This window comes from Nyctereutes procyonoides, unplaced genomic scaffold (assembly GCF_905146905.1).
Source record: "Nyctereutes procyonoides isolate TBG_1078 unplaced genomic scaffold, NYPRO_anot_genome, whole genome shotgun sequence".
In the NCBI taxonomy this organism is placed as follows: Eukaryota; Metazoa; Chordata; class Mammalia; order Carnivora; family Canidae; genus Nyctereutes; species Nyctereutes procyonoides.
In genome coordinates, this window is record NW_026575132.1 from 23,677,160 (window position 1) to 23,704,699 (window position 27,540).

Genomic DNA, 27,540 nt, shown 5'->3' on the forward strand with positions numbered 1-27,540 from the left:
CCAGGTCCTCAAGGAGAGGGAGCGGGCTTGGTGGGTGCCAGCATGTTCACCAGAGCGCTGCCCCTGGGAATTCAGGAGCTGCTCTCCGAGGGGCCCACGTAACCGTCGGCCTTCCAGAATAGCAAAGTTGACAAGACCAGGGACTACACATGCGCAGATAGGGACCCTAGCTCCCAAGTAAAATTCTATGTGAGAGCTCCACCCACTGTGTTCTGGGGGCCCCTAACCCCTGGTGAATTGCAAGCCCCCCACCCACGTTGCACTGGGCCACAGGGAAAGGAGTGCGCTGCTCCCAGCACAGGGCACAGAGCCCCACCTGTCACCTTAGCCACTCTCCTGTGTCTGGAGTCTGACCCTTTCCTGCCGTAGGTGAGGGCAGGTGGTGCCACTCCAGCCATATCCCTCCTGACCTTCCAGCACCTCAGGAGAGGCAGGGGGATGCTCGGGGCCCTCACGGGGGGTGGGAGTGAGATGAGCTTCTCCCCTTAGAACAAAGCCAGGTGCCCCAAAGCAGACGACCCTGGCCAGAGTGCTCTGGCTGTGGCAGGCCGAGGCCAAGGTCTAGGCCAGCAGGCCATTTGGTCCCTTAGCTAGGTTGTTTGGTCTGCTGCTCCAGAAGTAGTTCGTTCATGAATCCACAAATGAGGCTCTATTAGCTCCACTTTACAGATGAAGAAATAATCCACAGAGCTGCCGCCGCCCAACCTCCAGGGCCCAGGCTGGGGCCCCTAACTCCAGAGTGTGGGTGCTCCCTGGGCCATGCTGCCCTTTCTGGGAGGAAGCTGGGCGGGCTGCCTGGAGAGAGCCCGGGGAATCTGGCTGTGGGTTGGATCTGCGCCCTGAGGGTCAGCCGTCCTTACCTGGGGCCTGATTTTCTCTCGTCCACGGGTGGGTGCTCCTGCCACCCGTCTCTGTGCCCCTCGGGTGTAGCAGGAGCTGGTGGCTGCTGGCCCGGGATGGGGCAGCCGGTGCTGGCCCCCCTGCAGTTGCAGGGGTTCTCAACCTTGCCTAACACGTGAGTGGACCGGGGCACTTAAAATACTCCTGTCCGCACCCCCCATCAGAGAGTCTGATCTGATTGGCCTGGAGTGGAGCCCGGGTAGGTCGGCTTGTGTGTTTTAAGGGTCCTGGGTGGTTCCAGGGCAGGGCTGGGCAAGAAGAATGCTGGAGTCGGGACACCTGGGTGTGAATCTTGTCCCGTTGCCCTGGTCCTACGTTACTCGCCTTATCCGAGACTCCGTTTTCCTCATCTGTCTAATGGGCATGATCTCAGCCTCGCGTAACAGGATGATGCTCCATGCGAGACCATGGAGGTGAATGTGCTTGAAAACTAGAGGGCCGGGTGAAATGGGAGGGATCGTCATGGGGCCGCTGCGGGCGGAAGCGCCCAGTGCCAGGCCCCAGGCCCCCCAGCCTGGCCGACTCAGCTCTGCGGTATTTTGGCAGGGTGCTTCCGAGGCGGTCACAGTCGCCCTATCCATTTCCATGTCGCTTGCCCACAGCCTCCCTGTCCTCTAAACCCTCTGGAGAGGAGGGTTTTATGGGTTCTGAGCTCAGCACCCCCGCTGTGTCTCTAGCTACAGGAGCCCCCCTGACGGATGGCCAGATGCCCTAGAAACCTTGGCCGAGAGAAAACATAATTGCATCCAAGTGGGAAGGTGGTTGGCTGGGCAGGGATCTCCGGGATGTCAAGCCCACTGCTGCTCGCCTTCTGGAAGCGGCCCGCTGTTGGCACACGCCGGGGCTACGCTGCCCCCGTGAGGCGGCCCCGGGAGCCGCAGCTGGCCCTACGCGGGACCTCGAGCGTCCTTTGGCTTCAGCGGGGGTCCCAGGGGTCCGTCAGGGGAGCTTGTTAAACTTGCCCAAGCAGGGCACCTGTCGTCGTCGTCGTCGTCATTGCAGACTGCCCGGCTAGAAGCTGGGAGGGTGTCTGGGAATCTGCACTGGAACATTCCAGCCCCCCTGCCCCCCGGGGCAATTCTGATTCATACAATCCCCCAATTTCTCTGTGACCTAATTTGTAAAATCCAGGGCACCTGCAGAGCCCCTTGTTCAGAAATTATTAAGAATTTCAAGAGCACGACAGCAAAGCGTGAAGCTGAGCACAGGCCCCGGGTGGGCGCGCAGGCAGCCGGCCCAGCTCTCTGGCCCTCTGAGTTTGGAGGGTCCCCGTGTGCAGCGACCCCGTGGGTTAGATGTGTCCGGAGTGCTGGCTGCGTAGGGATGAGCTAGGTGAGAGAGCATCGCCTGGAGGTGGGGCGGTCTCCGAACAGAATTTGGACGCTACCACTTACGACTTAGGCGACTTCGGACACATTCCTAACCTCTGAGTCTCACTTCATCTTTAAATATTAGGATAGTTTCTATTTCAAAGAATTGCTCTGAGAATGTAAACTCATTCCCGTGATACAGCAAGTGCTGCCTAAATGGAGTTACTACTGCCTCCTGGGCTCTGCGTTCGGGTTTTAGGATGTAGGAGTAGATGAGGATGAGGTACATTGTGGTCCCCATCCTAAATGGACAGAGTTAGCCACAGAACTCCTCCCCGACCGCGGGGGGGGGGGGGATGGAGGTGTGCCCAGGTGCAGGTAGGAGAATATCCGTGTCCCACAGGGGGTGCAAAGACAGGTGTAGGGAGGAAGCAGGAATATGAGGGACGATGTGGTGTGTGTGTGTGGGGGAGATGGGGTTCAGGCAGATGGGGCATGAGCTACACACGAGCTTGGGGCTCCCCGTGGTAGAGGAAGGGTGTAGGTAGAGGAGAAGTTGGAGAGGAAGCCAGAGGAGAGCTCATCGGGAAAGCCTCTGGGGGTCTTGCTGTGGGATTTCAGCTTTGGGCTGAAAGGAAAGTATTTAAGCAGAGGATTTGTGCTTTAGAACAGGAACCCCCTCCTGTGATACTTAGCAGGGAGGACACGGGACTGGGCTGGTCCTGGCAGGAACAAGTGGCCGTGATCCAGGTGAGAAGCAGGTGTCCTCTGGACTCGGCAGCGGAAGTGGGGAGTGAGGTCAGATTAGAAAGTTTTCCACGAGGGAGCTGATTCCTGGGGCCTGGGGACCTGCGGGACCTGGGAGGGGGTGAGGAATCAGCAGTGACTCTGGAGGTCAGGCTACGAAGCTGGGTGGATGCTGGTCCCTTCGTCTGGGATGAGGAGCAGAAGGGGAGGAGGGAAACAGGGCAGGGGGTGGTGGTAGGGAGAGTTTAGGAGGGAAGGTGACGAGTTCAGATTTTGTTGGTGCTTTTGAATTTGTACTTCGTAAGGGGTAAGATACCTGAGCGTCCAGGACAAGTTCAATTTGGGGGCACATGGAATTGGAGTTGCCTGGGGGACACATTGAGTCTCCCATCACCCTCATCCTGACATCCCGTTCACGAACAAGACCCACTGGTTCTGTCCCCAAGATGCTGTTCGTACGTGTCCCCTTCTCTCCCCCTCCTGCGTCACCTGCACAGAGGAGAGGAGCGGCAGGCCGTGAGGGCACAGGACGGGGCCTGTCCTTTGCAAACAGGAGGGTGGGTTTGGAGAGGTTTTCTGGCTGACTCCAGGGGTTTGGATGGGCAGGGAGGACATTCTCACAGTCAGGTCTTGGTTTTCTCGGATGGGGAGAAGGCAGTGTGGGGAGAAGCATGAAAGGGTGTTGTAGACACGGGGGAATGTGGGAGCGAGACAGCTCGAGCAGGTTTCCCCAGGCAGGATTTGGAGCTGGGGGGTTCTGTGGTGATGTCAGCCCGCACTGTGGGGGGACTGTCTCCATCAGGGCTCTGCAGGGTTGTGCGGGGGCCCCAATGTTGGCCAATGGGGCTCCTCGGGGCTGAGATGCTGCAGGGCAGGCGAGCTGCAGACGAGCAGAGGTGAGGTTGGAGCCTGGATCTAGTCTCCTTAGGGACGGAGGCAAGGCCGGAGAGGCTTGATGGGTTGGGGAATAGAATGGGGAGAGCAGAGACTCCTTCCATCGGCACGACGTTGACATTGAGGCCTCCACCTGGCCTCTCACTGCGATGTAGACCATGGGCCGAGCGGGCAAGTGGGGTGTTCAGACTCTCCACGTGGAGCACTGAAGCTCAGAGAGTGGCTTCCAAGCGCTGAGTGGATGGATGCAAGACTGGTGAAGTCAAGAGCGGTGGCCTTGGACCAGCTTGGCCCGCCGGGGGTGAGGGTGGCATCCAAGCAGGCTCCAGCTGCCAGCCCAGTCCCTGCTGGGTCACAAAGGCCCCGTGAGTGTGTGATCCCAGGGGTGCTGTGTGGGTTGCTCCGATGACCCCTGAACTGTGCGGGGCAGGGCGGAGCAAGGGGTGGAGCAGCTGGGAGCTGGAATCCCAGATGACCTTGTAGGTGAGCTGGGGGTTCGCAGATGAGGGTTGTCAGGCCCAAGAGGAGGCCCAAGGGCAGCAGAGGAGCGTGGTAGAGAGGGCCCGGCTGCGGCAGGCCCTAAGGGAGAAGCCGCGGGGAGAAGATGCCTGGGTCACCCCCACCTCCCCCAAAGCTCCCCTGCAGCATGTGGGTGACAGGAGGGTGAGCAGCTGCCGATGGAGAGGCCGGGAGACGGTCCCCGGGGCAGGTGGTGCCATGTGGCTGGACCAGCACGGCCTTCCTGAATGCTACTCTTCCTGAGGCCCCTCCTCAACCCCCCTGCAAAGGGAGGTGGGGAGACTCTGGATCCTTCTCTGTGCCTCCTAGAGCAGCCAGGCAGAGGCAAGGCCAAGGGACCTGCTGCATCGTTGCCTTTGCTGCTGGGCGCTGGCTGAATGACGGCACGGCTCAAGGGCCTCGGGGAAGCAAGCTGCAGTGCCCTCGCAGAAGGAAGGGTGCCTGCCCGATGACAGGCCAAGCCCTTGCCAGGCTGGGATGCTCCCAAGTACTCCACTGGCCACATGCCATGGAGCGGCGGGGGGTACAGGGGTCTGGGCTGGGCAGGGTGGGGAGGCCACCAACTCTGAGTACATGCTGTGCACGAGGCCCGGGAGGCCTCACAGGGTGCCGTCAGAGGACGCGTAAAGGGCGGTGTGCTGCTGTCACTCCCACACAGGATGGGGGCACGTGGGGATGGAGGGGCCCAGGTGGAAGGAAAGACATGTGAAAGAATGTGGGGCAACGGCTGGAAGGTGGGACTCAGGTCACTAGCCATTCTGTAGCTTTCTTCTTCACGGAGAAGAGACAGCTGGGGGCTGGGTAGGAGCGAGAGGTAGGATTCACCTTGGCCGGAGGCCCCTGGTGGTTAAGAGCTTATAGGCCTTGGAATGAGCAACTGAGGAACAGTCTAGAAATGCCTTCCTGAAAATCCTCTCCAAGAAAGAGACCAGGCATGTGCCGAAGGGTAGGTTAGGGCCCTTTGACTTAATTGCAAGAGGCCTGCGATTGCCCACTTGCTGCTCTAAGCACCCTGTGGACACCCTGGACTCTTTTGAACGGTAGAGAAGGGGGCACCCAAGTCTGGATGGGAGGCCGGGTCTGGGGGCTCCCCTCTGGAGGGACAGGCCCCTTGTGCTCTGGAGGGTGGCCCGTGGGCCTCTCGCCCTCCACCTGCCTTCCCTGGGCCCTTGGAGGACGCTGACGCAGGGCTAACTGAATGCATAACTTTATTAAATAAATGCTTTGTCATGACAAAAGACAAAGATCAAGGAGTAACATAAATTATAAGTTGAATAAATAGTATACAGCAATCTTCACTTTTTTAATAAAACGTGAGATCCTCTGGCTTTTTTTTTCTTTTTTTTTATTTCCTCAGGTACAAAATGCTAAACAGGAGGCGAGCCCCTCTGCATTCAGGTGATTTTTTTTTTCCCGCTTTTTTTAAAATTCTTTTCCCCACAAACTGGTTTTATTTGTCAATTTATTTTTTTTTCATCCTCTTCACCAGTAAAGATTATGAGCGTTTATTAAAAAAAAAAAAGTCGAAAACAAAACAAAGGGAGAGAATAGAGCTATGATATGTATGTACGTAACACTACAAAGAGCTACAGTAATATGTGCTGTGGTTATTGCTGTCTTCAAAAAAGAAAAAAAAACCGGTAGGCAACTCGGAATCTGAAGGAATCTTGTCTGACAACTGTCTATCCGTGTGGGCTACTGTGTGGTGGTGGTGGTGGTGGTGGTGGTGGCGGTGGCGGTTGTGGTGGCAGCGGTGGTGGCGGCGACGGTGGCGGGAGATTCAGGACTCAGGCTGGTGGCCGGGGACCTGAGAAGGTGGCTGACGCTCCCCACCTTCCCTTTCCCCACCCAGAGGAGTTTGAGAGGGGGGCCAGGGTCTGTGAGGATGGCTAGACCATATAACTCCATTAGAAAACCCAGAAAGTATGTTTATAAAAAGAAACAAAAACCCAGGAGGAGAAAAAAAAAAAAAAGTGGAGAAAAGTGCAAAAGGAAGTCTTGCACTTTAGTGGTTTTAAAAATAAAGACAGTACAACGCCCAGGTGGCTGGCTTGGCAAGTCCCCATCCCCTTGTGCCACCACTTCTTAAAATTTAGCCTCCTTTCTCCTGCAAACCACAAATGTCCTCTTTGAGACTCAGGGTTGCTTCTCGTGGGCTCACTTCCCTCTAAGGCCCCCGTGCACCGAGGCCCTCCCTGGTGCCAACAAGCCAGGTGTCGGGAGAGCGGTGGCCGGGCCCACCTGCCCGGGGGAGGCTGACCCTGCAGGATTCCCGGGGAGACCACTGAGATGGCGATGGGCAAATGAGCGAGGAGACAGGAGGTAGACCGCACGGGGCCGCCTGGGCCTCCCGTCCTCCCCTGTGGGGGTTGAATGTCTCCAGGCCTGTCTGTGTAGGCCTGGCTGTCTGAGAAATGTTCGAGCGTCACCTGTCCCAGATGCCCTGTTTGCCCAGGTGGGTAGGGAAGCTCTGGGGGAAGGAGGACGGGTCCTGGCGAGGCCTCCATCCGCGACCCGGTGGCAGTGGCAATGACAGGTAGTCGTCTCCCTGCCAGAGCGAGGCACAGGTCAGAGGGGATGGGAAGAGGCCTACTGTTGGGTGGGTGGGTGGGGGGTGACATTTAGTCTTGAGGCCACAGAGAACTACAGAGCCTGAGGCCTCGAGGTGAAGCAACAGTAGCCTTCAGGCAGCCTGGAGTCAAGGAGATCCCGGGTCAGGATCCCCACTGGCGGCGCTGCCCACCAGCCTTCCCTCCCGCCCTCCTGGCCCAGGGACGCTCCATCTCCATCCTCCTCCTCGACTCCCTCCCCAGGCCAGGCCGCCCCCTTGGGAGGCTAGTCTCATCCGTTATGCAGGTCCTGCGTCCTCTAGGGAGTGGCCAGCTGACCGGAGTCACCCCTGCAAGCACTGGGCTCACAGGCTTGGGTGAGTCGCAAGAGCTCCGGAAACCCGAAGACTGCTGGGATTCAAGCGGGCCCTACTCCCCCACCTCACGGCCGGCGGCAGGCGCCCCTTCAGAGTTCGGGACGCAGCAGGGGGAAAGGAGAGAGCCTCTCTCAGGAACCAGGTCCAGGTCTTGGGAGGGGTGTGCGGTGGGGGGTATGCAATTCCTGGCTCAGTCTTTTCTTAGGGGGAATGGCACCCCAGTATCCACTTGGCAGATCCCAGTTAGACGGCTGCTCAAGATGCGCAGAAAGGATGGGCAAACGGTAGAGTGAAGCGGGAAAGGTTTACAATACTGGCCTCAGACACGGAAATGTGAGTCGGGGGTTTGGGGAGAGAGTTGTGCAGAGAGATGGGGCGCACTGACGCGGCAGGTCGACTCAGTCCTCTCGGCCGCCATCCCCATCGGGCCCTTTGTCCTGTGGCAATCGACCGTCTCTCTTGTCCCAGCCAACTGTCCTGTGTGTGTGGGGGTGGTTAGGGAGGCAGGAATCCCCCCCCTGTACCCCAGCCCCAAGTCCCGTAGCTGCAAGTCTCCCACCAGCTGAAATCTGCTTCTCCGCTGGAGAAGTTGGGCGCTGGAGTGGTCCCCACGGCATCACGCCATCAGGGAAGAGTGGAGAGAGCTGTGTCCACAGCGAGGAGGGGGCCCCTTCGCCGGTGTCCCAGCCCCCTCTCCCGGCAGGCTGGCTCCGGCCTCCGAGGACAGCCCCACGGGCACCGGTTTGTTGAGGACGTCAGCGGGAACGGGAGTTTCCCTGGTTCCGAACCTGGCTCCTGAGGACAACACCCTGCAGCATCCGCTTGTCCTGGGCCCTTGTCCCGTCCTCCGCCCCAGGGAGAGACCCTGCGCTGGCCGGAGGCGTTGAAGGGCTTGCAACAGTCTGCCACCTGTCCCTCACTGCAGAGCGGAGGTGGCCACCCGCGTGCACGGTCTTGTCCCTCCGAAGGCACGGCCGGTCTGTGCCGATCCCTGCTCCTGCCCAGTGGCAGGTGTTAGAGCCCACCTAACGGTGCCCACCGTCCCTGGTGCCCAGGCCTGGAGCAAGCTCATTTCTCTCTGAGGAACTGCGCCCCCATTCTCTTCTTGCTGTCCTCTCGAGTCCCAAAGGCCTAGAGGATGGGGAGCCAGGCAATCGCGCTGGGCTTCGTCCCCCTTCCTGTTGCTTTGCTCCAGAGCTAGAAGGAGGCAGTCCCCGCTGGCCCTCCAGCTGGTACCCCCCTCCTGCTCCCCTTTTACCGGCTCCCCTGCATTCACCCCAGCTCACGTCCCTCCCGCTCACGTCCCTCTCTCATTTCAGGCTCTCTCCTGCTCGACCAGCGCGGAGGCCCAGCAAGGCCCTCAAAATGTCAAAATGCAGGCTCGGCCCGGACGGGAGAAAAAGGCCGGGCAGGACCAGTGGGTCACACTTGTCCCCGTTGTGCTCGTTTGGTGCAGGGTCCAGAGGCGGTGACTCCCGGAGGGTCTCAGGGCTAACAACGCCAGAGGTGCGGAGGGTGCGGGGGGGGGGCGTGGGGGGCGTGCCGCGGAGAGCCCCCGTCTACCTGGCTGGGTACCTGTGGGCACACCTGCCCACACCTGCACGCGGGAAGCCGGGAAAGAGTCTAACACCGTGGCCCACCGAGGGTTTGCATCTGCCGCTCATGGGAGGCTGGCAAAATTGCAGTTATGGGTTGTGTCAGAAGAATATGGGTTTTCTCGGTTTTCCCAGAATGAGGAAGCTCCTCAGTGCACCCAGAGGAACTGCTTTGAAAAGTTAATGCAAACCTTCGAAGGAAAGGAAGGAAGAAAGCAAAATAGAAAGAACGTAGACGTATATGCCTTATACATGACTACATGGAGCCTCGTAGAGAAGTATGGACGAGGCCGCGTTGATGTCAGCCTATCCTCCCCCAGAGGGGCCGTGCTCGGAGCGGAGGGAGCGCCGCGGGGGGCTCAAACCACCCGTGTCAGCATGATCTAGTCCCCCTGGGAGAGCAAGTCTCTCGGCTCCGGGGTGTGTCCTGCTTTCTAAAAGTCTGCACGGGGCCTGAAGTACGCACACCTACTTACTCTTGGTATTTCTGCGTAGGAAAACCAATCTATCTAACAGCACTCGGCTATGCTGTTGCTTTGTTTGGAGAGGAATGGAATGCATTTTAGTTTTCAGAAGTTTTGGGGAAGGAGAACCCTCTGCTGGGGGGAGAGGGGAGGAGGAGCGGGTTCAAGCCATGCAGGTTGCTGGCTGGTGGTGGAGATAGGTCAGGAGAGGTGCTGACCCCTCCGGTCTTTTCCCTTCTCCCCCCGTGACCAATCCAGACGGGAAAACCCCCAAGGGTGCCATCGGATGCCACACCTTGGGCCATACCTTCCGGTGCCCAAACGTCTCCCAACTCAGGCCAGGGCTGGACACGACGACGGGCCGGTCCAGCCATGGTCCCGGTGATCTTTCCCTTCCTGCCCACGTTCTTCTTTCCTTCTTCTTCGAAACGACACTCTGGTGTCTCCTTCTCTCCTCTACACGTGCACTTTCTTCCCTTCTCTCTCCTCTCTCATGTCCTCCTCTCTTCCCCTCCCTGTCCCTTCAACTTGCCTCAAAAAGAAAACCATTTTCAAGATTTTTCAAGGGGCGTGTGTGTGTGGGGGTCTCCTTAGCTGTCTGCATCTCTGCTGTTGCCGGTTTGAAAGTTGAGACCTTGCTAGCGATTCCGAGGTCCTCAGTTTCCTCAAATAGATAGATATATGATTTTTTTTTCCCTTAAATGAGATGAAATGAGTGGCGTCCTGGGGTGGAGGGAGGTGCTGGCTGGAGTCAGGGCTGGGGGTGGGATGGGGCGAGGGGAGGACGGGGAGGGGACGCATCACTCAACGTTGCTGCTGTCGAAGGTGTGGCACTGAAAGTCCCCGTCGACATACTCCATGCCTGGCAGCTTCATCCCATACTTGTCCACACACCAGCAGATGCCACGTTTGCGGCCACGGGAAGGCTTGCACTGGGGGAGGGGGGAAGGGAGAGGGACAGGAGGTGAGGGTGGCTGTCCCCCCCCAGAGGCTCTGCTCCTTGTCTTCCCCACCCTAAGACAGACTGTGACCCCAAAACCATCGGGGTTCTGCTGTGCCCCCTGCACGGGGGTGGCCCTAGGGAAAATGCTCATGTAGACAGCCTGCCCTCCACTAGCTCTCACAACCTCTCTTTCACGTCACCCGTTCAGGGCCCTCCAGCTTGATAGTCTCCACATGGCTACGTGATCTGCTGAGGATGGGGTGACAGCGATGCTGTGGCTGCATCATCTGTAAGGCTTTATCGGGTACCGGACGCTACTTAACACTTCCCACGGAGAAGGTCCTGTTCTAAGCGCCTTTACAAAGATGAATCCCTAATCCCTCATCACTGCGTAAGGATAACAGGTACGGTGGTCGTTTTGCATCAGAGTCTGGGGACAGAGACTTTAAATAAGGAGATAAGGAGGGCACAGCTCCTAAGTGGGAGAGCCAAGAATTGACTCAAGGCTGTCTGGCTCTTGACCCTCAACTTAGACGAGGGACACCCTTAGGGAGCATCAGGGTCACCTGAGAGGAAACTTGTTAGGAATGAGAAATTCTCAGGGTCCACCCCCAAAACCCCGGGGTGGGGCTCCACAATGGGTGTTTTAACAAGCCCTCCAGGTAGTTCTGACGCCCCAGGATCCCGGAGAACCACTGGCCTAAGATAACGGGGTAACCGCTTGAATAGGCTAAGTATTAGCGCAGAAGTGTTGCCCAAAAGGGCAGCCTGGCTGGGAATGGGACGTAAATCATTTCACGTGGTTCCTGCGGAAAATTCGTTTGGAAGTCACTATCTGTGCGCGTATATTTACGCGTGTGTGTTTATCAGGAAAGAACCTATACAACCTGTGACATGACACAGTGATAGAACGCTTGCTTTTTTGGTGAGTTCATGTAAATAAGGCGGATCACTAAAACTTAAGTAGGTCAGCACAGGAGGGAAGGGGGAAAGTCACGATTGAGGTACTTGCATGGATATCAGGGATTCAGGAAACACTATTGTTAACGGCACAAACCTTCAGCACTTAGAGGTGAAGGGTTTCTGGCAGCTGCCCCTTCAGGGGCCCCCTGAACTTGGGAGCAGGGGACGTACCTGCTTTCTCTTGTAGAACCCTTTGCGGTCACAGTTGGGCAGGTACACGGCACGAGGCACCATGCGTGGGCTGGCTTTGAGCTCCTGCAGGGAAGCCTCCATGTGTCTGCGGCAGGGGCCCTGTGTGAAGACGGCAGGAGTGAGACCCATGGCAGGACCCAAGTGGAAACCACTTTTCTGGGGACGCCTGGGGGGCTCAGCGGTTGAGCGTCTGCCTTTGGCTCAGGGCATGCTCCTGGGGTCCCGGGATCGAGTCCCGTATCGGGCCCCCCTATGGGAGCCTGCTTCTCCCTCTGCCTGTGTCTCTCCCTCTCTCATGAATCAGTAAAATCTTAGAAAAAAAAAAAAGAAAAAAGAAAGAAAGAAAAAGAAACCACCTCTCTGTGCAGAACGTGGGGCGCAGGGCACTGGGAGCTAAAGGGTCAGTGGAGAATTTTTTTCAATTAGTCGCTTCCAGAGATCTCTCCTCCTTTGTACCTGTCATGCACTCTGGGTGTAGACAAAGTGTGCAAAACCAGCATCTGACCGGTCACAGGGGCATACCGTCCCACTTTTCTTGCACAACACCCGCCCTGCTCTGATCCAGTCTGGAGGTGGCCGTCCGCAGGTGCTCCGGGGAGCGTGCTGCCCAGGTGAGGACACAACCCCTGGCGCTTGAATGAGCGCCTTGAATGAGCACCGCCTCTATGCCCCACTCGGTTAAGCCCTGAGTTCTGATAAATGGAAGCCATGAGACGTCTCTGAATTCCATGCTAGGACTCACCTAAGCACTGGCTGCTGAAAATGCTCATTTAGAAGCAGGGAAAGGTCAAAAGGCAGGGGTGGTGGTGGCAGAGGCGGCCTGGCAGGGATGCCGGTGGAGGCGGGGGGTGGCGTGGGGGGCAGTGTCCCTGTGACTCACCTGCTCAGATTCCTGTCTCATCTCGGGGGCAGAGATGACCCTGGGGTGGGCAGTGTTCTCGGCGCCCCCCACAAACTTGGACTGGGTCAGCTTCTTTCTGCGATCCTTCTTCACCGCCTCGGCCTTCAGCTCGGAGATGCGGGTGTGCTTGGGCCGGAAGATCTTGGGCGAGTAGGTCTCCTCTGCCATCTCGGAGGTGGTTGGCTCCTCGTGCTCACGGGAGTCTCTCTCTGCAGGAGAAGGAGGCGGAGGGTCAGCCTCTGGGGCCGTGCCAGAGCTTACCAGACTGGGGACAAGCAGGGGAAGAAGGAGGACATAGGGGTCCTCGCTGCCGGGAGTGCTGGGAAAGGCTGGCGTGACTCGAGTCCAAAGGAGCAAATCTGGGAAGGCTTCATGGGGTGGCACAGGGTTGAAAAGGTCAGGCTGATAAATGAGGGCAAGTCTGACAGGAGGGAGAGGACATTCTGGGGGGCAGGACGGGTGTGTGTGGGGGGATGTGCGTGGGACGTGGCCCGTGGGGTGCTCAGTGCTGGTCGGGGGCTTGCTTGCCTGCCATGGGGCTGGCTCTGTAGACGGGGCAGTGGCTGGATGGGGGCTGCCGTCTAAGAGCATGACCTGGAGATGCAGGCTGATGGGGGAAGGAAGGAAAGGCCAAGTCTGTCCCAGAGTGAGGCCTTTGTGCTTCCAGGACTGTTAGAACTGAGATCCATTCAACTTGGAACCGGGGAGCAGGAGGGTCCTCGGGATCTAGACTACCGGGTGGTGAGGACCGTCATGAAGAGGAGGGGACCTGAGAGGGCCAGACAGGTGGGGCCTGGAGGATGGGTGGGGGGACCTGGAACCCCATGGCCCTGCCCCGGCTCCGGGCTGGCTCCGGGCTCTGGGCCCTGGGAGGCTGGAACGTAACCCAGCTCCAGGCCAAGAGAGGCCGACAGCTGGCGGGGGCTGGAGCAGTTAAATATAGGAGAGACTTGGTGACAGTCTATACTTAGCTGACTTATGACCTTTAAAGAAGTAGGACTTTGTCCATTTATTTGTTGATCTGATAATTCCACCCCCGGCCTTCTTTCCATCTGCAGACTTCCAGTACATTCTTATCTCCCAGGCACTCTTCTCTGGGCCCCTCTTCTTCCTCTCAGCTCCTTGACCTCGCCAGCCTTGGCAGACCCAGAGTGGGGAGGGCTTCATCGCTCTTCCCAGGTGGGCAGGACGTGACCAGGATGCCCGCAGGGAGACCAGGTGCAAGGTGGGGGTGGGTAGGGGCGGGTCAGTCCTATCTTCACCGCCTCTTTTCAAATTTTAGAGAGAGAGAAAAATAGGGCTCTGGGGTGACCCCGGATAACTCAAATGAGGTGAAGGAAAATCTTGTTCTCCAGCCACTCCACTGTCACTGGGCTCTCCAGGAGCCACGATGACAAGGCCCTGGGATGGAGAGTAAGAGTCCAAGGAGGTGGGGACGACGGGACACACAGGGAAGGAGAATCTTGGTGAAAAGACACTGTTTTGTGTCCCCAGGGGCAGGAACCCTCTTTCCAGGAGAAGTTCCGGGAGTGGGTTAAGGGAGGCATTTGGGGACCTGGCCTAACCTGGTCAGGATGGCAGGTGGCAGGAAACACCTGAGCACCTGTTTGTCTCTTGGCTTGGGATTTGTCAAACTTAATTGAATAGGTATCCGGTCTTTAAGGCCCTGGCAGGGAAGTTCCCCGCCCTGAAGAAGCCTCCACAAGTTTGCAGTGTTTTGGGTGGTTACCTGGCTTGGATATTTATCCACAGAGAGGAAGGGAGGTAGTCACTAGAGGAACACTGGCAGAGCAATGGGGGAGCATTCACCGAGCAAAGTTTGGAGCCAGGTCCCCATCCCCCACTTTTGGTCTTTCCCTCCCTCTTCCCGCCTTGCCTGGACTCAGGGCTCTGACTCTATCAGACCTGCTGCGATCATTAATCAATCAGCGTGGTGGGCGATGCTCCTGGTAGGGGGAGGCTAGCCGTCTAGGGTTAGCTAAAGGAGTGACGTTTGGAGTAAACCAACTTTTCCTGGTTGCAGGACAAGCTACAATGGGGTGACGTGCAGGGGAGCAGCGGGGGGCTCTGTACAAACTGGAAATGCTAGGGCTCTGTTATCTAGTACTGAGCCCGAACCCGAGGTTCAGGTCCTGGGGAGAGATGCGTGGAGAGGAAAAGCCAGCTGTGGGATGGAAGGTTGCTGAGCCCATCTTGCTGAGTGATCTGAGGCACTTCCCGCAACCTCTCTGGGCATCACCGAGCGCTCTGACCCTGAGAAAGCAGTTGACCACTGGGGTAGAAGAGAGGGCAAGAGATGGCTGCCATTGAAAGGTTGGGAGCATTGGGGGGGGGCCATGGCCACCCCCTTCCCCTAATCAATATCGTAAGCAGGTGAAGTGAGGAAAGGTGGGTGACGGCACAGGTGGGAGGGTGGAGGGGCTCCAGCCTGGGCCGGAGGGCCAGCAGATTTGTGTGTGGCTGGGCTCCAGGAGTTGCCACTTCCGTGAGGGAGATCCCAGGGAGCTGCTGACCTCCAGTGGCTGGAGCTGTACCAGCTCCTGGAAACCTTCCAATGCACCGTCAGGTCCATGCCCCTGTGTCCAAGCAAGTACATGAACGCATCTCAAGGTGCTCTTTCTAGCTCTTACAGACATCAGAGATGGGGGTGCTGCCCCTCCTCCTCTGGCCACCTGTTGTGCCGGACCCCCCCCCCCCCGTCCCTCTGGTCAGAGAGTGTCATCCACCAGATGTGGTGTCCCCTCTCCCGGGGCTTCTCTCTCTGGCCTTGCTGGACACGGAGGCCTGCTGGCTCACGGCACTCCACATACCAACAGCTCTTCTCAAGACCCTTCATCTTTTAGGACCTTTTCTAAGAAATGCTGTGGGCTGCCCTTAACCTTGACTCACTCCTCCTGGGACGGGGATGTGGTTCAATAAACTTGGGAGCAACTTTTCTTGGACCTTAGTCTTTTCCCCGAAAGTGTTCAAGGATGGCCTTGAGACTAAGCGCATGTTCATACTGAAAAACGATGTGGATTCTTGTATGTTCTTTAAGGAGCTCAAAGCACTTCTGCAGGGACCCCTGAGTGGTTCGCTTCTGCCTTTGGCTCAGGTCATGGTCCCGGGGTCCTGGGACTGAGCTCCACGTCGGGCTCCCTACTCAGTGACAAGCCTGCTTCTCCCTCTCCCTCTGCTGCTCCCCCAGCTTGTGCTCTCTGGCTCTATCGCTCTGTCAAATAAATAAATAAAATCTTAAAAGAGAGAAAAACCCTAAAAAGCAAAGCACTTCTGCAAACCCTCTCTCCTTCCCCGGCCTCACGAAGGCAGGGTTCCGAAGGCATACCCTCCCTGGTTCACAGGCTTTTTTTTGGCTGCTTCTGAAGGGCAGGCTTAAAGTTTTGATGTGTCTCCTGGTTTTTCGGTGCCACTTAACCCCATGGGACCTATTACTTAGGCAGCCAGGGTAGTGGAGTCTCAAAGATACCAGTCAGGGTCTCGTGGTCACTTGCAGGCTCCAGAGATAGCGGAAACGCAGCACAGAGCCAGTGTGGAGCTACAAAGATGAAAAGGCTGGAGAGTAAGACGGGGGTTGGAATGCCAGGGCCCGCTAGCCCTCCTCAGCTGCTTGCTGGCCAAGTCATAAATAGGCTTTCAATTTGGGAAGGGCTTAAGTTTTAGCTAAGACAAGCAGGCACACGCAGACTGGCGGTTCCTGTGCTCTCATGGAGAGAAAATGGACCAAGGTTGCAGAGGGGATTTAGGTGGGATGAAAGGGAGGACTTCCCGAACTGCGGAACAGCAAAGGAACTTCGAAGTGCAGGGGGTTCTCGAAGCTGGTCCACAAACAGGCCAGTACCTCCACATGGCCGGTAGGTGGCGGAGGAGACTCATGGCCCCGGTGCTTATTTCCAGGGACCTCAAGGCACTTTTAAGATCTGAGATTTGTGTGCTGCCCTCCTCGACTTCTGTGACAGCTACCCAAATCCTCTCCTTCCCTCTGTGTGTCTGCAGATGCATTTCAGGAGTCAGGGCGATGGACAGGTGAGGACTAGAAAAAAAAAAAAAACCCATGTACGGGGAGGGTGAAGGCAGCTGTGAGAGCTGGAGGCTCATGGGGGGACAAGGCCGACCTGTGCATCTGTGCATAGCCCCCTGCTGCTTCTCTCATCTGCAGCTGAAAAGTGATCTGGGGAAGAGGGGACCCCTTCGAGGGCCTCCTTGCCCTTTTCTCCAAGTCCTTCTGAAAGGATTCTGCAGCAGCTGGAAAATGGGGAATGCTCAGTATTGTTCCCGCCTCCAAGGGACAATGGAGGCAGGGCCCGTTAATCCCTCGATCTCATCCAATGGCCAAGGGAGCAGGGGCTGTCACATGGTCCTGATGGGTGCCTTTCCTGATGGGCGGGTTCTGAGTCTGGCCTGCCTCCCCACAGGCTCTCTGATGGCCCCTGTCCCTGTTCATTCATAAGGGGGTTCTGGGTCCCGCTGCTGTGCCAGCACCCACGGAGGCACACTCAGGTACACGGCCCTTCCTATGGCAACATGAACACCTGCTGGAGGACTACGCCGTTTTCACGTCCCAGCAAACACAGAGGGTGTCTGGCTGGAGGCCCAGCGGCTCTGGATCCGGAGCCATCGTAGGGTGGGCAGCGCTACCACAGCACAGCGGACAATGCCCGAAGCGGGCCCATGCTCTTAGAAGCCTTCCGATTCCATCCTGCTCCGTGGGCCGTGATGGAGTTGTTAGGGACCTGCTGCTCCCTGCAATCTATCCCCCCATGCTGGTCATGCCCTGGCCCCACTAGCACCCTGGGCCCAGGCTGGTGGTAGTTTCCCACTCTATCTTAATCTCATCATCAGACTTCAAACAGAGTGGCCCAGATACCGCCACTTTGCTTACGGAAATTGAAGAAACCGAGGCGTAACTTGGAATTCACAGCTCAGGAAGACTGTGGGGCTTGGCCAGGCCACCTGGACCTGGGGAGAGGAAAGTCTCTTTTTGTAGCCAGGAGACAAGATGGGTTTGCCCAGAATCTCTCTACAAGGAATGAAAAGGGGAGCTGGGTTTCCTCTGGCTCTCACTCTAACTCCTTCTGTGGAATTTAAAAAGTAAGCTTCTTAAGAGCGGAGCCTGGTCATCTATGTTCACCTCTCCATCAGAGGGCATTCGGTATATAAGCTGTAAATGGAGAGATGCACAGATTTCTTCAAGAGATGAAGAGAAGCAGGTCGAGAAGCGGGTCTGTAACATAAAGTCGGGCATGGTACAGTTCCACGGATGCCGCGAGAGGTCACCTCAGCCTGCCCCTTGCCTTGAAGGCCTGGAGCTGCTACAGAGGGAGCCGGGAAGCCGAGTAACAGGACTAAGTACGGCTCCTTTGGATTTCCTGGGCTTCTTTTTTTTTTTTATTTTTTTTAAATTTTTATTTATTTATGATAGTCACACAGAGAGAGAGAGAGAGAGAGAGGCAGAGACACAGGCAGAGGGAGAAGCAGGCTCCATGCACCGGGAGCCCGACGTGGGATCGATCCCGGGTCTCCAGGATTGCGCCCTGGGCCAAAGGCAGGCACTAAACCGCTGTGCCACCCAGGGATCCCCATTCCTGGGCTTCTTTGATCTAAATTCATGCTCTCCGATATAGCACTCAAGAGTCACATGTGGCCACTTAAATGAATAAATATTAAATCGAATTACAAGTGGAGCTCCTCGGTTGCTCTATCCACTTTTCAAGGACCCATAGCTCCAGCGGTGGAGTGGCTGCTGCGGTGGACAGCACAGATGCAGAGCATTTTCATCACTGCAGAAAGTCCTCCTGGACAGCGGGCCTGAGGGCACTGATCCACCCCTGGCCGTGGCCGGATGCCTGCACCCCCTCCCCACTTTGCCCTGTTTCCCCGCCAACCTGCCTCCCCCTGCTTTTTGCCAGGACATGCAGCTTATGGGGCAATGATGGATCGGCGGCTCACTGTTTAAAAAAACTGTGAGACGCGTTTCAATCTCCTGAAGTCTGACCGTTTCCCAGCCGTGGATGCCAAACGAATCAATGACACCGCGTGTGCATGCCTTTGCATAAAGAGAACGGGCCCAGGGCGGTCGGGAGGGGCTGCCGGGCCTTCCAGGGGAACTGCCTCCTCTTAGCCATTCCAGTCCTGGCCAGTGTGTGCTTTGTCCCAGCCTCTCTTGGAAGACACTGTTTTCTTTTCCTCTGTGGTCAGTAACAGGCCTGCATGTTCTGGGCTCTTTTTAACACGAATTATGGGCTGGGAAGCAAAGGAGCGCTGTCTTTTCAAGAGGAAAACAAACCCAAATAACCATCATCCTGAGGAACAGTTGCAAGAAGACACGGGAGAAGGAAGAAGTGTGACTTGGGGTGAGTGGTGGAGGCAGGGAGCAGGTTCAGAGAATCAGTGACTGAACAGTGAGGACAGGAGACCTACCCTGCTGAGCTCCTCTACAGCCCCCACCCCATTCCAGACCAGGAAACTAATGTAGTTGGGTGCTCTAAACCAACACCAAAGTTGGCCAATGTGGGCAACGCGACGTCTCTATCCTAAATAGAGAATTGGTGACATCATATCGCATGGTGGGTGAACAGAGTAAGAGTTGGAGTACCAGGAAGTCTGATTGCCAGCCCCAGCTGAGAGGAACCGGTCCCCACCTAGAGGGTTCCCTCCAGAAGTATCCCCCCGTCTAGTGGCATTACTTCATGCTGCGTTAGGCATGAGGTCTCCTTCCAAAAGATGGAGAGAGAAAAGGTGACCCACTGCCCTTAATGGCATAGACCTGGCTGCTGTCAAGTTGGTGACATTCCTCCAGAGTGAAAGGCGAGGCTCTCACTCATGTATCTCCCATTGTCCTGGGAACAGAGGTAAAGGCAGAATTCCCCCCATTCTATTCTCCCAGGGCCAAAGTAGGATTGAGGGCTGTGCTTTAACATTTCTTGATCCGGGGAGACAGTTGGTGATAAACTTACACGTTAGAAATACACACATATGTCCAACTCCCCAGATAAGGTTCCCTGACTGGGTTTCTCTAGAGCTGGGGAAGGTACAGCATGCTCAGGAGAAACGTCTGTGTCTGTTCCCCACATACACCCTAAACCAGAAGGGAATGGAGGGGGCTTGGTGGGAAGCAGCCTCTGAATGGAGAAGGGGGAGAGGGAGAGGAAGCACTTGGCCATTTCTCTGACCTGGCTACACTTCCACTCATGACTCATCACAGTCCATTCAGAACATTACAGTTAGGCAGCCACATTCCCTGAGAACGGTCCTGGGTGACCAGAAGGGGGTGGCAGGGAGCAGGCAACTAGATCTTTCCCTAGGTTCCCTAAGAAAAGAGAGCTGCTGGGGGTCAAACAAGAGTCCTGTGGTGTCTGGAAGAGTCCGAATTCAGACTCTTCCTGTTGGACTCTTTGGGGCAGAAGGAGAGAATGCAGAGATATTATTTCCCTTCTCAGGTCGGGGTGGGGCTTGCTAGTGGCTTCCACACTTTCCAGTTAGGCGGCCACTAGCCACATGTAGCTATTAAAGCTTGAAATGTGGCTAGAGGGGCCGAATTAAAAATTTTATTTCATTTAGGGCCACCTGCGTGGCTCAGTCTGTTGAGCATCCGACTCTCGATTTTGGCTCAGGTCATGAACTCAGGGTGCTGGGATGGAGCCCCAAGTCGGGCTCACACTGGGTGCGGCTCCTGCTTAGGATTCTCTCTCTCCTTTTCTCTCTGCCCCCCCCCCAAAGAAAGTTATTTCATTTTAATTGATTTGAATTTTAAAACTAATACTCAGTGTGGTTATCAGAAACTTTTTGAGTATGTTTGGAATGACTCAGGTATATGAATCCAGTTTTTTGACTGTAAACTTTTTTTTTACAAAACTTAAATATACAAATCGAGTATTTTTAATGAAAATTTAGTGTCCAAACTGGGATGTGCTGTCCATGCAAATCATACCTCAGATTTCAAAGACTTTAATATGAAAGAAAGAACGTAAAATATCTCATTATAACTGCTGGAGTATATGTAGAAATGATAATATTTTGGATACATTGAATTGAAATATATGGTTAAAATTAATTTCACCTGTTTCTCTTGGCCTTGTTAAAAAGTGTGGTTACGAGGAGATTTGAAATCATGTGTGTGGCTTGTATGCAGTTTCAGCTGGCCCGGGCTGTTCTAAAGCATCTGGGACGAGAGTCATCTTCAGTGGTGTGACAAAGAGACAGTGGAGCATACTCAGTTCAGCTGTGATGGCAGGACCTAAATGGTCCAGGATAACCAGAGCCCACCTAAAACATCTGTGCGAACCAGCAAAGGTCAAAAGAAGCCAGGTTCTGAGTGCAAATTCGGTCTGGGCCTTGCCTCAGGATTTGGCTAGGGAAAGCCCATGTCTGATGGTTGAGGTTGAGGGATGAAAAATGAGGTAACTAACCTATTTATATTAAAATTTCCCCCAGGGTGCACTTGACAGGTCTAACCTCTTGGGAAGAGGTCGTTAACTTATCTGCCTCCTTCTTAAGAATCCCCCAAGCGAGGAGCAGCCACAGCTCCAGGATGTGTTAGCCTGGCTCTCCGAAATGCCTCAGATTCATCTGAGGCCTCCAGGTGTAATCAGGAGGCTCCACTCTTCTGTCCTTTGGAAAGATCGCTGATAGACCTGCCCATGTTCCAAAACCTGGTGACTCTCTGGCTGTCCTCCTTATCAACTCTTAGGGCGTGTGGTTTTTCTCTCCTGCTCCCACCCTGCCCCACCGGAGGAGCTGGGGTCTCCTCATCTTGGCTCGCCTGACCCCATGAAAGGCCTGTGCAGGTAGAGGCTGCTTGCCAAGGAAAGCTGGTCGCTTAGGGGCCATGTTCTTCTTCCATACTGTAGGCTGCCGCACAGCCAAGGGGAAGCGAGGGCCTGCCTGCCTTCCCAGATCAGGAGAGCACCCCGTAGTTCAGGAAAGGAGGTTTAGTCCACGGCCCCAAGGCCTGGGCTCAGCACTCTCCTTTCCACCCCGGCCTAAGCCAGTCTTGTTTCCAAGACCATGGAGAAAAAGGGATACAACGGAGTGTGATTGAAAGTAAAAGCTGGGGGTGGGGTGGGGGCTGCATTCTCCACTTTAGGGCCACTTCACTTCTTACCTTAAAACAGAGCAGTCCCTCCGCCCAGTTCATCTTCACAAGCCCCACTATGGGAAGACAATGTCGGGCCATATTTGCCGAAGGCCTCATGGTAACTTAGGCCAGGCCTTGGTGAGAGCCCTAGTGACTAGTCTAGAAAGCCCAGAAGAGCGGAATGGGTATAGAATCAATAGGACTGTCAGACTGAGTTCCATCTAGTCCTGGCTCTGCCACTAACCCTGCACTCCCTGCCTTGGTGTTCTCATCTGTGAAATTGCTGTTTTGAGTACTAAGATCTATGGGTTGTTTCCAGCATTAGCACTCTTTGGCCAGTACCTAGCCCATTCATGGGGAGACACTAGGACCAAGCTAAGCCAAGTGGCCAGGTAGGAAACATCACTTTATCTCCCATAGAAGTTTGCAATAATTCCTCTGGATTTATATTTAAAAAAAAAAGGCATCACAACAGAAATCATGGAAACAGAACTGGAAACAAAAGTGGGGGGATCCTCTGGATAGAGGGCAGTGGGAAATAGAAGCTTAGAACTGGCTTCTTTATTTATTTTTGCAAATAGGTAATGAATCTTATTGTTTTGGAAAACAAAATCCAGACTGTAATTTAAGGATGGCCTCCAGGGATTGTATCTTTGGGACCAACTATAGTAAAAATGCGAAACAAAAACTCAAACAAAATCCCTCCAAATTGCCTCTTCCTCTCTCACCACACCCATTCTCCCATCCTCTTCACTTCTGCTCCCTGTTGATCCCTCACTGGTACCTGGTCTGTACATGGAGTCCTTCCAGTTTCTGGATGCAGGAGGATTGGAGTGTGCGGATCCATTCTTCGAAGTTCTATTTCTACGCATTAAATAACCCAAAGTTTCAAAGGCATTGCTCAGGTACAAAGTCAAAGCTTTAGGCAAAAATTACCCTCCTTTCCTGCTAGCCACCTCCCCCCACCTCCCATCCCTTTTAAGGGGACTGGGGCTTCTGTGGGATTCCTACTCCCATGCCCTTTGCTGTAACCCCCATGGTGACCTCTGCCTCCTAGGTCAGCCCAGTCCTCTCTCTGCAGCTGCAAGTCCACCTGTCTGCTCAAATCCAACCCAAGCCTAAGCACTAACTGGCAGCTGCTCTGACTTAAAACTCAAGCCCTCAGGGAATGCCGTCAAGCTAGGGGATGGAGAAGGGGGGGGTGGGGGGGTGGGGTCGGAAGGAGGGATAAGAAAAGAGAAATATGGAAAGAAAATGAGTTCTCACTGTGGCCAACTGTCTTTGCTCTTCCAGTCTGAGCTGACACAGCAGAAAGAGGGGGCGGGAGGCAAGAAAAGTCAAGTTAAAAGCACCGTCTCTCATCTTCCCGGCTCCCATTTTGGTTGGCTCAGGGCACAGCCAGCCTCTCAAAGGCTTATTTCAAAGGGAGGGGGTGCGAGTGGGAAAGGAATCTGGCTCCTTTGGTTTTCCATGATCTTGTTCAACCCAGACACAAATTTGGCCAATAAACCGAACTCTGGGACTTGACTTCAACATGGCATTTGGACCAGGCTTGGAGTGGAAGCCAGGGTAATGGACGCCAAACCCCTCAGAGATGCAAAGGCCAAATTCATTTTTATTTAGGTAATATTTCTTTTCGTTCCCAGAGCATACTTTCTGTCCACTCTCTCTTATTTCTCAATGACAGAATGGAAACGCAGAACCCATTTCTCCCTGTATCCCAAGCTTAATGTCTCAGGGGCTCAAGGGAGATCTCCCAGAACCCTTCTCCCAACAATGCCCAAGCAAAGCCTGGTGCGTCCTTGCCTCCATCCAGCTCACCGGTATTTATTGAGTTTGGCTCAATAAAGAACTCCTGTCTCCCGCCTCCCTCCAGCCTCACACACACTGCCCTCTGTTTCTATATCTATCTTTGCCCCAGAACTGGCCAAAATAAAATGCAGGGCCCAGCGGGCTCCCAGCACCCAGTTCGCGGGCGGACTGGCTCTCTGGTTGCTCAGCAACGCGCCCAGCAAAACACCAGTCTCCGCCTGCCCGCCCTCAGCTCTTCCTCCAGCAGCTTTGGCTGCCTGCCACCTCGCTCTCCTCAGCTCCCCATTCCGGATTCGAGAAATGCACTTTTTTTTCTTTTGCTTAAAAAAAGATATGTATCTATATCTTCCCGTGCGCACATATCTTTTGGTGTGTGTGTGTGTGTGTGTGTGTGTATGCATCCATCATCTCTACCTGTATCTCTACCTGTATGGCAACCACAGGGGGGAGAGGCAAATCCAGGTTCTCCCTGCCCACCTTGGTAGGGAGGATACGGTGCTGGGGTGTTGGGGAGCAGGATTTTTGGCCAAGGGAGCTGACACCTTCCTCCCTGTCTCTGTTCACTTCCCTCTCTTCATGGAACCTCTCTGCGCCATCTCCAACTTTTCGGGGGACCCCCTCAACGGTTGCAAAAAGCTAGAGCCAGGAGCGCCCACTACCATCCTATCTCCCAGGAGGAAGGAGTCCCCGTAGCCATCCTGCAACCGTCCTCCGTTGGCACCTGCCAGAGGCGGGGTGGAGTCGCCAAGAAAGTCGGGGTGGGGCGGGGAGGCAGCCAGGGGTTCCCCAGGAGGCGGCTAGAAGGTAGGGGTTGGGGAACGGGCTGCAGAGAAGTCTGAAAGGCATCTTGCTTGGGACAAAAGCCGGTGTCTTTGTGTGTCTCTCTGTGTATTACGTTCAACTGGAAAGTTGGATGATGAGCCAATTTGCTCTTCCAAGCGGTAGCGCGCGTGCGTGCGAGCGCCCTGCGCGCACACCCTCCGCACCAACCACATCACACCAACCACACGGTTGGGCAAATAAAAGCGGGGCCAGAAAGCGGCTGAGTGATACCTTGCATACTTTCTTTGTGACCGGATTATTACCCAGAGCGCCCGCTTCCAAGCCAGGAAATCAATTCATACCTTTTCTCCCCCAGGCGCTAAGCTTTTCCAAATCCACATCCCCCTGGATGAGCGCGGCCAGGACCGCCTTTGAAAAGTGGCTCTTAATAAAAATAACTCCGCAAACCCGCCCCTCGGGCCTCCGGGGCCTGCGCGTTGCACTCCTCTGTTCCTTTTTTTTTTTTTTTTTTTTGCAGGCTGCAATCCGGGGGAGGACTGCCTCCTGCAAAGTGGAGGGGCGGCCGGGGGCTGCCGGTGGGGGGGCGACCCGCAAACCCTGCGAGGCTTGCGGGGTTCCAGGGTGAGCCCGGGAAAGTCCTGCTGCTTTGCAAGCGCTTTCGCACTCCTATCCTACACGATCGTGTCTGTAGCTGGCAGTTAGGAAAACCCAAGTCGGGGCGCCCTAATGGATGGGATGGGGGCTGGGAAGAGGGACATTGTCCCAGGAAGAAGCTACACAGAAAAAAAAAAATTTTTTTTTTTTTAGCTAAGTTTTAGCCCCCTTCGGAGAGGATTAATAACCAGGTTGGTTAATTCATTGGTTAAGAACCCAGATCTTTGTGCACAGCTCCTTAGATTTAAAAAAAAAAAAAAAGAAGGGAGATCGGGTAAGCGCAAAAGAAAACCCAGTCTAAGAAGGGGGTCAGAACCGTTCTGTTTAAAAAAAAAAAAAAGAAGAAAGAACCGTTCTGATTGAACAGGCAGCTCTGTCAACGTTTTAAAGCTTAGACTCCAGACACTGAGAACTGGGGGGCGGGGCCGCGAGGGGGCGGGGCCACCAGGGGGCGGGGCCACATGGCGGGCTATCGGAGGGCGGGGCTACTCGGAGGAGGGCGGGGCTACTCTGGGGAGGGCGCGGCTCCCGGAGCGTGGCTTTCCCGTCTCCGCCCAGTAGATTTTGCATTCTGCGTTTCCAGGGGCCCTCTTGCATTTACACCACACCCACTTGTGATCCGTTTTTGATAGATTGAGGTGGTGGTGGTGGGCGGGGGAGCTGGGGGGCGCGGGGTGGGGGACAGATGAGCACTGGCGGGGAAGTGGTGATGCCCGAGTCTCACATCCCTTCTTGCCCCTATATCCACCTTTCTTCCCAGGTAAAATCTGAACTGGGGCGGGCGGGGGGGGGGACGACAAGGAATTCGATTCAGGGGCGAATACTCAGCATTATTGGACCAGAAACCCTTCTTTCCCCTACCCCCTACCCCCCGCCGACCCCCCACCTCCCCACCGCTGCAGCTCACAGCGTGCCAAAGTCATTTTTCCCTTCTCGGGAGGAAAAAAGGTATTTTGCATTTTAATAATGTCTTACCACGTACCGCAAACCATCACACCGAGTCTAGAGCACTGGGTGTGCGCGGGGAGGGGCATCGGAGCCCCCCCCCGCCCCCGGCGTTAGCTCCCCAGCGCCCGTGCGCGCGCGCGGGGGTGTGCAGGGGCGGAGGGAAGGGAGCCCCGGGACCGGCCGGCAGGGGGGCGGGGGGGCGGGGGCGCGGGCGGGGGGCAAAGGTGGGATTACCGCCGAGGGCCGCTGCCGCCCCTCTCTCCAGGTCCCCAGTTAAAGCAGTATTTTAACAAAAGAGATTTTTCTTTTTTTTTTTTTTCCAAGTTCGAAAGAACCCGTGTTGGGTGGGTGGCGGAGGGAGTCGGTAGGGTACCAGGCGCCTTCTCAGACTGGAAGCTGAGCACCTGGGGGTTTGCACCGGGGCACCGGGACGCCGACTAGCAGCTCGGGGCAGATTCAGACGGGGGGGAGGAGGGGAAGGAGCGAAGGCTCGGGGGGCTCGGCTGGGAGCGCGGCGCGGGGTAGCCGGGTCCGCCAGGCTCCGATTCCGGGGGGCCAGGACCGTGCCCACCCTCCTCCCGGGCTCCACCCCGGCGCCAAGCCACTTGCGGGGCCGAGCGCGCGGGGCCGGCCCGTCCCGCGTCCCCGGCCGTGCGCCGCGCCACCCGCCTGGCACACGGAGCGCGCTCACCGATCTTGGCTTGCTCGCGGTAGCTCTTCTCGTTGAGGCAAACCCCGCGGCCGTGCAGCAGGGCGTGCAGCGGCTTCTCCTCGTCCTGCCGGGGGAGGCAGCGCAGCCCCTGGGCGCAGCGCTCCGTGTAGACGCCGCACGACTGCCCCTCGGCCAGGGCGCAAGTCATGCAGCAACCGCAGCCGGGCTCTTTGACCAGCTCGCAGCCCAGGGGGCTGGGGGGGCACATGGAGAGGGCTTTCTCGTCGCAGGGCTCGCAGTGCACGAAGGAGCCCAGGCCCTGGGCCGGCCCCGCACAGGAGGCCAGCAGCAGGAGGACCGCGGTGAGCACCATCTTCTCCGAGTCTTCCCCTTTACCTTGGGGCGGGGCACGAGAGCGAGAGTGTGGGGAGAAAGGGGCCAGGAGGGCGTCCGGAGAAATTAAAAAAATGTTTTTTTTTTTTTTTCTGGCAGGTAGAGCAGGTGCCCTCCCCCAGACAATTGCAAAATGTGGGGAGAGATGGAGGGCTGAGGTGCCTGCAAGCGAGTCCCAGTTGCAAGGATTAAAGGACTTGCAACAGGTTGGGGGGAAAAGAGCAGCGCCAGGTGCACGCGGAGGGAGTGGAGGCCAGAGAAACAACCCCCCCGGCCAGACCTGCTCAGAATTACAGGGAGGAAAAAGCCAAAAATTGTTCACCCCAAAGAAACCGCCGAAATAATGAGCTCGGAGGCTGTGGAGGAGAAGGGGGGTGGGGGCGGGGGGGGAGCAAAATGGGTTTGTCTTCAAAAATTTGGTTTAAGACCTAAAATGCACCCTGCCCCTAGTCCCTAACCTTCAGCTGCCTGCAGCGCGCGGCTGCCGCGGAACAGGTAAGAGGCGGCGGCGGTGGCCGCGAGGGTGGGGGAAGATGTTGAAATCAAGAAATTAAAAAAAAAAAAAAGCCCCCAATCCAAACCCCTAACACCTCTCTGCTCCCGCTGTGCCACCACCTCTTGGAAATTCGCAGGTTCTGCGTGAAGCTCGAAGAAGGGTGCAAACGGAAGAGGGGGTAATTAAAAGGAGCAAAAAAAAAAAAAAAAGAGAGAGAGAGAGAGAGAGAGAGAGAACCCCACACCGGTTTGCTCCTCTTTCCTAGCTCTTTCCCCCGGCAGAAGTTTCCAAAGAGACTACGGGCTCCGGTGGAGCAGGCGCTTTTAAATAGACGGCCCCTGGCTGCCAGCCAGTTTGTAGCTGCTATTTGAGCTC

General features: G+C 56.0%; 1 protein-coding gene across 1 annotated transcript; it reads right to left on the reverse strand.

Annotated features, from left to right (window-relative positions):
- Nucleotides 1-5,561: 5,561 nt before the first annotated feature.
- IGFBP5 (insulin like growth factor binding protein 5) lies at nucleotides 5,562-27,470 on the reverse strand. Its single transcript, XM_055345403.1, has 4 exons — nucleotides 26,316-27,470; nucleotides 12,334-12,563; nucleotides 11,433-11,552; nucleotides 5,562-10,287 (listed from the first exon to the last, which is right to left on the reverse strand). Exons 1-4 carry the CDS (start codon nucleotides 26,647-26,649, stop codon nucleotides 10,156-10,158), a joined length of 816 nt encoding a protein of 271 aa, XP_055201378.1. The 5' UTR covers nucleotides 26,650-27,470; the 3' UTR covers nucleotides 5,562-10,155.
- Between the last annotated feature and the right edge of the window lie 70 nt (nucleotides 27,471-27,540).

Bases quoted from the DNA above. Each gene is read 5' to 3' on its own strand.
- IGFBP5 (XM_055345403.1), bottom strand. From the start codon at position 26,649: ATGGTGCTCACCGCGGTCCTCCTGCTGCTGGCCTCCTGTGCGGGGCCG. The intron at 12,564-26,315 runs GTGAGCGCGCTC...CTTCTCCTGCAG, and splicing joins CCGCGAGCAAGCCAAGATCG to AGAGAGACTCCCGTGAGCAC. The intron at 10,288-11,432 runs GTACGTCCCCTG...CCCCTCCCCCAG, and splicing joins GGTTCTACAAGAGAAAGCAG to TGCAAGCCTTCCCGTGGCCG.